The sequence below is a fragment of the Henckelia pumila genome, chromosome 3 (genome assembly GCF_033568475.1).
Source record: "Henckelia pumila isolate YLH828 chromosome 3, ASM3356847v2, whole genome shotgun sequence".
Taxonomy (NCBI): Eukaryota; Viridiplantae; Streptophyta; class Magnoliopsida; order Lamiales; family Gesneriaceae; genus Henckelia; species Henckelia pumila.
In genome coordinates, this window is record NC_133122.1 from 75,567,569 (window position 1) to 75,578,974 (window position 11,406).

General features: G+C 30.6%; 1 protein-coding gene across 1 annotated transcript; it reads right to left on the minus strand.

Annotated features, from left to right (window-relative positions):
- Nucleotides 1-789: 789 nt before the first annotated feature.
- LOC140891894 (GDSL esterase/lipase At5g03610-like) lies at nucleotides 790-9,567 on the minus strand. Its single transcript, XM_073300562.1, has 4 exons — nucleotides 9,329-9,567; nucleotides 5,802-6,085; nucleotides 1,295-1,601; nucleotides 790-1,189 (listed from the first exon to the last, which is right to left on the minus strand). The coding sequence occupies exons 1-4, from the start codon at nucleotides 9,561-9,563 to the stop codon at nucleotides 969-971; spliced, it is 1,047 nt and encodes a 348-aa protein (XP_073156663.1). The 5' UTR covers nucleotides 9,564-9,567; the 3' UTR covers nucleotides 790-968.
- Nucleotides 9,568-11,406: the final 1,839 nt, after the last annotated feature.

Genomic DNA, 11,406 nt, shown 5'->3' on the forward strand with positions numbered 1-11,406 from the left:
TGTATGTTTTGTCCAAAAAAGCAAAAAGAGAGATATTGAAATGATTCAATAAGTTGTCTTGCAAGATACAAATTTCGTACATTATTCTTATAAGATAATGTGTTTAATTAAGTTTTGTCTTTCTTAGACTAATGGTGATCTTAATAAGAAGATTGTTTGTTTTATGCTAAACTACTTGTTTCCATATTGTAGGATTCTAAACAAGGAATCTTCTCTAATGCTAGAAGACTATATATATATAGGATGGCTGCGAAGAGAGTTGTCAATCTACAGAAAATCAAGAGCTCTAAACGTTGAAGAAGATTGAAGATTGAAGATTTTTTGAATAAATTTTTAAAGTCGGTCATTGTTGTATTTTTGTGTTGTCATGACGTGTTGAGAACATCTGAAGACAACAATTGCAAAAATATTGGTTAAAGACGTTTTCTTGTGTTTTTTATTTCGGCACACAGGATTGACATTCTATTGGTTTTAGTACTCTGCTTATTTATTTTTAGGATGTTATCAATTTGTTCACCTTATTGAGAAAATTAGTTTTTCAAAAAAAAATACTAGTATTATTTTTTGTAAACCGATCGATTACTTTTCTAGTGATTATTTGACCCTAAGGCACCACACAACTACTAGTTGTGCATAACTATGTATTAATATTTGTTTATTTTTGCTTTAATTCACGTTTTAAATTTTCGTTGTATGTGGTCAAATGTTGACAACATCGGAAACAACACTTATTTTACAATATTTTATCCTTGTCAGAACGAAAACTCTTTCAGAATGCCAAGCTACCACCCATACAAGCACGTACGACACTTTCTGTCTTTCTTTTTTCTTACTTAAGTTGCAACAACTTATTGGGATTGTACAAAAGAAAGAAAAAAAAATACAATTTTGAGCTCAACAAGAAACACTGAAATAAAGTAGAAAAGGGTACCCATCTGATACTTGAAAAAAGTAAAAAAAAAAATACATTAGGAAAATTTAAAAAATTGTCCAAGACTAGGTTTCAAAGTATTGTACACTGCTAGCCATCCGGCCTGTGTTGGATGCGACGAATCCCAAAAGAAAGCAGAGTTTGGATCATTGCAAACTGTGTACATTTTCATGCCTTTCTTGTCCACATTACCACACGAATGGCCATTGTTTATGCCTGTGCAACAGGGCTTCAATGGCGTCTCAAATTTCAAATTCCCTGTTGAATTTTTCGTCGTTACTATTCGAGGCATATATTTAAGTTTTTATTTTAACATAGAAATGAGGAATGAAATTAATGAACTGCTGGTCAGAAACAACACACCTTGCACATCTCCTTTCTGCTCAAGCACACTTGTGAAAGAGCTATAGAGATCGAGGATGAAAACCGGAGATTCTTCGGTTTCATTGTTCAATTTTTCCACAGCTTGTTGCAGCAACAGGTTGTGATAACTCACAGCTAAATTTTGAGACATATTACATTGTTGGTAAGAGGACATTCGAGTGATCTGAGGAAGGCACCCCAATGGTTCCAAAGAGGTGACTGCTATTTTGGACACCCCGAGTCTCCGAATTCGTTTTATGTTCACCACTAGTTGATTGATCACGAGAGATATGAACGAGGGCAAGTCCTAAGAGTGATAGAAAAGATTCAGGTATCAAACTTTTTTTAATATAATTTATTAAATTGCATGTATTTTTCATTAAAAAAAAAACAGTGCAGTTTCCATGGAAATTAGTTTAGGTACTGACTGAGCTAGCTAGGCAATTCAGAAGAAACTCCATTGTGAACTTGCATTTCGTGAGGAGCTCAAGCATGACTATATATTTTGGCTGAGCTCAAACTCAAAAATCTCTACACCGGGCGATTTAACTCGAGTTTGAATCGGCTAGAATCTAGATCATTTATTATCATTTATGCCTTGCATGTATATCTGATCTACAAATACGGAAGTGTCGATGCACCCCATGGGCACTGTACCCTACAGGTACCAAATAAATATTTAATATAAACTTTTTAAAAATATCTGAGTATATATATACAAAGATGAAGCTATTATATTGACAACTTTAAAAACTAAATTCCATGGGTTTTAAAGTTGGGGGCTGGATAATTTCTTGTATGCAATAACCTACCTTACGTCGTTGATTAACGCATGCTATAAGGTAACAAATTATAAGTATATATGGAGTAACCCGATCCTTGAGTGTGATTAGCTTGAAAAGAGTAATTAAGGAGAATATAATGGTTTGTATTTTGTGTTTTGGAACCGTAAATATTCAAATTATGTCTTGGTCTATAGCAAGTTACGTTGTGCCACTTGGCACACACGTCAGACAAAGGATAAGAGCGCCCTTTGTCTTTTTTTTTTTAATTATTTAATGACCGTTTGTTTTTGTTCCTTTTTTTTTTGTTTTTTTTTTCATTTTCATTTATAACGTTATTTTCTTTTGATATTTGTTTTTTTAAATTGTATGTATAGTTTTTGTAATTTTTTTCCTATAAATACACATCAAATTTTAAAATATATATATATAAATTTCAAATAATAGTTATTTTTTATTAATTATAATTAATGAATATTAAAAATATATCTATGATAAATTAAGCATACAAAAATATATTAAATGTATAAATTGATAGTGTAAGTTAAAAAATAGTGTGTTTCATTAAATAATAGATGAGATATTTGAAATAAATGTGTGGTTGTTGTTTGAGGTTTTTATTATAGTTGAAAGTTGAATGAGATTTTTTTTTTGATATGACGGAGTGGGGAACACAAAAGAGTGGTGATGACTGGTGAGAGGTTTTGCATTGTAGATGTCCTTAGTACTTTTTTGCCAAAAAGTTGATGTGGTGTCGAAAATAAATACTGACATAATGTCATGTCAGCAATCCATATAGAAAACAATCAAAAACCAAAGCACAACCTAAATTATTGGACGAAAATCCGAATTCAAATATTTAGAAGACTAAAACACAATAAATAGACAAACTTAGATAATCATTTTAGCCATTTTCCCAAAAGAGTTTCGATGAGAAGTTATAAGCATAAAGTTATAATTAATGGACAACGTCAAGATTCAAGTTAAGGACTGCCTAATTAGCTAAGTAGCTATAAGGATACATATTGAAAATTTGATACCTCAACTTACAAAGTGAAGAATCCGAATAATGGAGAGGTCTGCTGGGAGTCAAAATCTAAGGGTAATTTCTTAGAAACTAGCTAGAGTGTAGAATTAACTAGCTAGAAGACAAATTATTATTATTAATAGATAAATGAGTGAATGGAGTGCATGCAAATAATGAAACAAGGAGTCTCATATTTGTTGGAAAGTTAGGTATTCCCTTGGGGAATATTCCAACTATTGGATAGTAGGACAATTATGAATTAAGGGACATATTATTTACTTCATGGTTCATCGTACACATTGAAAGGTTATGAACTTTTATAAATGATTTTCCACGTGTTTCTTGCATGGCACACACGTGACATCCATGGCTACCACGGCACCTTCACAGCTCATGTGTCTGCCACCAACGTGGCACTAATGGCCCACGTGTACACATGGTGTGTACCTGGCACGTCACCAACTTCACGTCCAAGTGGCGCTTACGTGACAATTACTATAAATTCGACTTATAATCCAATTTAAGGACTTAATTCATTTGGCTCAACCATAGTTCAAAGTGCAAGTTAAACCAATTAGGATCGATTAGGATTAAAGTTCAAACTAAGCCATGGCTAGCTCTAGCAACTCAAGCAATCACACCAAATCACCGAGGGCTATATTTATATTGCAAATCCCAATATATATCCGAATGTGGGACACATACACAAAGCTATTCAACACTGTATCATTTTTTGGAATATAAATTGGGTTAAAGCCCATTTTTCAAAAAACCATCAACCTCGGGATCGACTTCAAGAGAAGCAAGCTCATAATTAAATTCAACGACCCTCTTCAATTCCTAAAGAATTTATGTGCCCAATCTCAAACTCAATGGCAGACCCAGATATATCATATATATAGTATCATCTTGCCACATCTTGGAACACAACTGCGTCCACTCTTGTATGTCTCTTTGTTTCGACCAGTAGCAGAAGCCACATGTTAGTTTATCCCGGGTGGCCCAAATTTTTTTTAAAAAATTTATGTATTAATTTTTTTTAAAATTTTGGATTTATTTAATATTAGTACTCTGGTTAACTCGATTAAAAATTAAAAGATTATGAAATTTGTCCGAGTAGATTTTTATTCACTCCGCTATTGGTTTCACTTAACCCCACTTTTGTCAGCGCAACCGGCTTCTCTATACCATTCCTAGCTGGTGCCACGTCTACCAACTAGATTTGAGTGACGCACTGGTTCAATTAGCCGGACATTGTACGTATGTGGTGCATATGGCAAATTCTAATGGCTAAACTAGCTAGTAATTTTCTTCATTTTCCATATATACTATCCAAAAGATCGCAATCGGTGTGACGACTAAAACAAATTAGATCAGTTTTCACATTGTATGAGATCATTTGACTTGAAAGAAAGTCACAAGTCTCATCCGTAGCACACACTATCCGATAATGATGCGACAACACATGAGGGAAAAAGATTGAACAGGTTGAGAAATCATAGTATTGCCTAGGAATGACAACGGGTCGGGTTTGGGGCGGGTTTGGTTAAACCCGAGACCCGCCCCGCCTCCCCTTGGACCCGACCCATCCCGTCTCGTGAACTCGGCGGTTTCAATCCAAGTTCGACCCGTTAGATCCGCCAAATTTTATATAATTTAAATTTTATTAAATAAAAAATTTAAATAAGTTAAAAAATTAATTAAAAAAATCATTAAATTTATTTTTCAAATTTATATTAACAATATTTATGAAAAAAAATATTTTACAAGTTAAAATGTATTATTTTTTATTTAATTAAAAACTAAAGAAATTTGATAATAATATATTTTTATATTAAAAATATCATGATATATCAAAATTATTTCAACTCAAAAATATTATAAACTCAAATTATGAATAAAATATTGATTATTTAATATAAAAATATAATTATATATTAATATATATATATATATATATATATAAATACATATATTATTTATATTTATATATTAATATATATTTTTGGCGGTGCAGGTCCGGCCAAACCCGGGACCCGCCCCGGACCCGCATATGGACCCTCTTGGCCGGGTCTAGACCCGCCTTGCCGGGTCGGATTCGATGCGGGGCCGGGTTTAGACTTGACCCATTGTCATCCCTAGTATTGCCGTCATATGTATTGTGGCATTTATTGCTCGATCTATAATTTTTATCCTCTTTCTAAAAATACTAATTCATTGATTGAATGCATACTCGTGTCTTGTAAAAGAATATTGTTGAATTGTCTTGGTTGAGTTCCTATTTTTTGTTTGTGGTCAATAATGAAAAGTTATTAGTAGCTAGGCGTCTCGGTTAGATAATGTCAGAAGATAGAAGAAGATTGGATAGATTAGAACAGAATTCATCCCCTCTAAACTAGTTATTCGATTCCAAAAACGCCCCTCATGTTATTTATTCTTCATCTTCTTAATGCAATGGTGAAATCTTAATGAATCCCAATTTAATTATTGGAATAGGAAGAACTCTTGCTGAAGTTAAATTAACTCCATCATCAGTGTTTACTGTTTAGTGAGGGAGTACGTAGAAGAAGATTTAATTTTAATAGTTATACAACTAGTTTATAAAGTTTTGAAAACCAGTTTAATTATATATGTAGCTCCTGGACAAGATATTGAGTTTGGTGATTAGAAGATGGATGTTAATTAATTATATAATTACCTGGATTGATCCACCTTTGGCTAAATAGGCAGCATAATCGTTGCCAGCAAGAGAGATGAGAGCTACTGAGGAATATTGCATCAAATCCAAGTTGGTGAAAACTGAGGCATTGATGAGTTTGTGCAGAAAGTTGATCTGAGTTGTCATGTTTGGTAGTGAATCGCCGTAAGTATCGAACACTCCGCTTCCTCCGTATGCAAAGTTCATCCCATTTCTCAACTTGTTTTTCCCCACAAACTTCATCCATCTGTAGGCCACTGGAGTTTTCAGCCTCAAGAACTTGGCTGCAGTTGCATCATGCATAATTATAATTAATTTGTTTGTTTGTTAGGAGATTTTGTAATTTCCAACATTTACGATTTATTGTTTTAAGCTGCATTCATTCAAAAAGTTCATATATATGGAGCCCGAAATTAAATATGTACATGACACAAGAAAGTGTTGACAAGCTGTGGATCAAAAATCAAAATATATAGTCAGGAATTATAAATTGGTAATCCAAATCTGACCGATTAATTCATAGAATAAAATCCAAAATAACACAAGTTAGTGGGCTAAAAAAAGTTATTTTCCTTACAAGCTTAACAATATTGAACCACGTTCGATATAAATAAATTCATAGGTTTATTAAAAAAAGTTATTCTTCCTAATCTATACTAAAAATTATCCTTGTGAAATTACAAAAGTACATCATCCTTGGAAAACCAAAAAATAAATATTAAAAATACAAAACAAAAGTAAAATAGATTCTATAGTATTATATATATTATTCAAATTAAAAATACAAGAATATACTATAAAATTGAATAAAAACAAAAAGGTAATTAAATATATATTTATTCTACATGAATATTTAATATATATATATATATAAGAAAAATATAGTTAAACACATGTAATACGTGCTTTAAATATTAGTTGTATAGGAGTATTATGCGTGTTAGAATATAACACAGTAATCTGGTTTGAAATAAAAGAGAATAAAAAAATTAATATTTTGGTCCTATAAATTGGTCTATTTTGGATTTTAATTATGTAATTTGTCAAATTTTGGTTTCATCTAATAATTTGGATTTTATTGTTAGTTAAAATCTTTTATTTAATTCAAAATAATTAAATCTAACGAATACTTATTTGGCATTAATTTTATTCAACGTGCCTCATATGGTGATAATAAAACGTATAATACCTATACTAACATCTACCTAAAAGAATGAAAAATCTTTTTCGTCATATTTGAAAATATTGAGTGTCGTTTTGATTTATTTTTTTCTTATATTTTTTCTTAACTGAATTTAAAATGTGTAACATGAGCTTTATTTGCGAGTTAAAATTAGTTTGGAAGGGAAAATTGAAAATTTGGTCCTGTATGTTTGTCACTTTGCGATTTTAGTCCTCTATTTTTCATATTTCAGTTTTAGTCCTGCATGTTCTGATTTTTGGCAATTTTGGTCCTTTTTATTCGAAAATGTTTACGTGGCACTGTACACGTCATCTTCACATCATCACTGAATTGGTGTCACGTCAGCGCCACGTCGAAAAAAGGACTAAAATTGCCAAAAAATAAATATAGCGGACTAAAATTGAAATCTAAAAATATAAATGACTGAAATCGCAAAGTGACAAACATACAGGACCAAAAAAGCAATTTTTTCTAGTTTGGCATATCAACTATCGGTTAATTAATGACAAATTGGTACATTAATTTTTGTTAATGGTTTGATTGGTACATATCTACCCGATTCCACCAATTTCAGGTGAAATTTAAGTAAAATGTCTAATTTGCTCTGTATTACAAAAAATAGACGTTTTTTATTTTTTAATTATATAAATTTTTATATTTTATTTTAGAAGTAAAAACTGATTTGGTTAAAAATTTTATTTTTACATAATATTATAATATTTAGACTGATTAAATAGATTATAGCTTTCCACTCAAGAAAATACTAGAAAGATTAAATTAAGTATTAACACATATTGTATCTAAATAATTGTAAACAAATAAATTGACAATATATATAGAAAATTATTATTAATTTTTATATAACTAAAATTTTCATTTATTTATTAATACATATTATATAATTAATATATAGTTTGAGAGAATATTAAATAAATAGTGGTTTTGATAGAAAAATATATATACTTTAGTTATGTAGAAATTTATTGAAAATATTATTTTAATAAAAATATCAAGTTAGACTATTATATCCTTTTATTAATTAAAATTTGGTCAAAATCCGGTGGACATCTACCAACTAGACCATTAATAAAAGTTTGTGTATCAATTTGACATTTAACTAACCAATAATTCATGTACCAAATTAATTTTTACTTCTTTTTTTGCATCATATAAGTCATATAAGAGATAAACAAATATTCGATTGATTTAGTGGCTTCCACAAAGAAATTATGGAAAAAAATCATGTTATTGAATTAAATATAAATATTTTGACAAATTATAGGATTAAATTAAAAACAAGCCAATTTACAGAAGTAAAATCCTAATTTTCCCAAAAATTACAATAATAAAAATTATTTTCAGAAGCGATGATGAAATAATTATTACTGTATAGGGAAAGTCTTTTTAATGGGAATTAATATTTTATATTAACGTGGTTATGTCTATTTGTATTTATGAGAAATGAAACATTTTTGAGGAAGATAATAAAACATAGCTTGAAGATCTAAAATTTTTAGTACATTTTTAATCATTTAAGTAATGCTTCACAGATAATTAATTATTAGAGTCTCACTTTAACTTTACAATTTGACACCACACGCACTTTTACACCAATATATATATTATGTGATTAACTTTGTCTACATGGCCTCTTATATTATATTATATAAATTTTATGCGATTTACTTTGTCAAGATAAAGGAAAGGCCATATTATACACAGACAGAGTGCATGTGTTGTGTGTCGTGTGCAGAACACTGATCCCAAGCGATAAATAAACTTCCATGTTAACTAAGGAATGAAGGAACCACTAATTAAGATAGTAATCCTATTATATAAAATATTTAAAGCAAGAAAAAGCAGTAACACAGATTTATATGCATTTTACATTTATATGGATTATGGATAAATACTTTATTTGATTAATTAAAGTTTCTCATATATGTTAAGTGATTTTTCAAACTTTCATCCTGACTAGAAAGTAGGAAAACTTTAAAACGGCTTTTATGAATTGATCTATTTAAACATTTGATTTTATTATAATTGTTCAAAATTTGATTTTAGTACAAAAAAATCGATTTTTTAAAGATATATTTAACCATATATTTTGGCCGAAATTCAAATGCAATAATATCATATTGCCAGTTGGATAAGCGGCGGAAATCATAGTTTGTTATAACTTTATCTTTATGAAAGACATAGCGACGCTTTATTAAAAAGCAAAGCACAAAGAAAAGAAAAAGCAGCAAAAGATAAACAAATAAATAAAGAAATAAGACAAGTGGAAAGTGCAAGAAAAGAATTTTCATATTTATTTAATTATTAATTGAATAAATATAATTACCAAAGTAATCAGTGAGAACTCTGCCGTTGGAGAATCGGCCGGCGGGCTTTCCCGGAAAAGTTGAACCGTACGGATTCTTCCATGAGTTTGCCAGAGATTTTCTGACGTTACCTGTGTCAGCATACGAGTCACCAAACACAAACAATTTTGTGGCTTCATACTCCCGCTGGCATTGGGCAACACAAATGAGAAGAAAAAAGCAGCAGAAGCAGAGTAAGAGAATGGATTGTGCCATTTGAAGTCACTCAAGAGTTTATTTGTTTTTTCTTCTTTTTTGAAGCATATATATATAGACATTTTTTAATGGACCATTGGTCCTAGTTTGTTTGGTCCGTACGTGGCTGGGATTTGGGGAAAGGGACAAAAGAGAATTACAAGATATTTTCTGTGAAAAATAAATTTGATATTTTTTTACTAATTTTATTGCATATACTATTTAAAATGGCAAGGATTCCACGTCCACTTGTCATTTTAAAAATAAAAAAACACAAATTAATTTTTTTTTTTTAAAAAAACCGTAAATCATCTTAAAACCTAAGGAGCTTGATTTATACGTTCTATTTGATGCCCACTTATTGGATAATTCAATAGAATGATGGATAGATATCGGAGTTACTCACAACATCTATCTTGAAAAGGGGAGCTTCGACCCTGCAGTTGTGGTATTGCTCCAACTGCAGGGAAAGGGTCCAAATTTGTACACATAAATTTTTTTTCATGTGGAATCTACATTTTTTGTGGATCCCACATATAAAAATATCAAATCTAGACCCTTGACCTTATATAGTTGGGCAATATCACAATTGTAAGGTCGAATTTTCCTCTGAAAATGATTGTTTTCGTCGTACATTACAGTAAGTAAAAGGAAATTATTTATGGAAAAGAGGGTTCTCAAGGTGGCTTCTGGCAAGTAAATAACGTTCAAAGATGTAATGCAGGTCCCAGACATTTATAAGAATTTAGTATCTGACTCCCAATCGAGTAATACCAAATTTAGTCTAGTGTTGAATTTGAAAATTTGTATTAACCAAGTATGACATATTAATTTATAGTCAAAGGATACCTAGAAAATTGTTTCTTCATAACGAATGTAATGAATGTTATCCAAATAAATCAAGATTAAAAAACCCTTATTTGAGGGAAATAAGTAGAAAATCGGATTTAGGACAGCCGAAAATGCCCAAGAGGACCCAAAGACCCCGAGTAGTTCGGAAGATCCGAACCCCAAGACAAAGACTCTAATGGTTGTCACATTTACACATATTTCATCAATCCAAAATGAAGCAATTGATTTTATTTGTTATGTATGATTGTGTTGTTAGACACTTCCAAAGCATGTTTTAAGATTTTATTATGTATACTTTAATACATATGTATGTTTGCTGAGTCTTTAGGCTCATTATACTTGGATGATGCAGATGAAAATGAAGAAGTTAATGATTTTATAGATGATCACGGGGTCGAGTAGTCGAGGAAGCGAGAAGGATTTTCATGGCACGGATGTCCGAGAACCTTTTGTCATACATGTCCATGAAAGTTTACGCATTTATTTAATGTTATGAATGTTTATTTCAACTCATGTTTTAGCATGCCATTTAAGATTAAATCATGTTTTAAATACGTTATTATGAGATTGAATATTTCATAGTTTCAACTTTTGCATGTATGAGGAAGTTCTGGAATTCCATATGTGTTAGCATCATGTTGGTCAAAGATATTTTATACAAGTTTAAGTCATGAGGTTTTGAATCGTTTGATTGAACTTGATTTTACGCATAGTATTAAGTACCTACGAGGATGATGCATTTTCAAAAAAAATAAGTATTCCGAATTTTTCGCATTTCATATTTTCATAAGTATGAGCCATAAATAAGAGACGTCACAGTTGGTATCAGAGAGGTTGGTTCTAAAGGATAGTACATGCATGCAATCTCGCTGAAGGCTCAAACGCTTCTACCTCTATATCCGTAAGATTTATGTTTTAAAGTTAAAATTATGAGTTTATTTATGTTTATGATTACGTATTTTATGAAACCGTGTGTTGATGATGTGGACGGACTATTGAGTTTGGTTGTAAG

What these genes read in the sequence shown, in the direction of transcription:
- LOC140891894 (XM_073300562.1), bottom strand. Translation starts at nt 9,563, where the DNA reads ATGGCACAATCCATTCTCTTACTCTGCTTCTGCTGCTTTTTTCTTCTC. An exon ending in AGTTCTCACTGATTACTTTG is followed by an intron (nt 6,086 to 9,328) that starts GTAATTATATTT and finishes ATGCAACTGCAG; the next exon opens with CCAAGTTCTTGAGGCTGAAA. An exon ending in CCAAAGGTGGATCAATCCAG is followed by an intron (nt 1,602 to 5,801) that starts GTAATTATATAA and finishes TATCACTCTTAG; the next exon opens with GACTTGCCCTCGTTCATATC.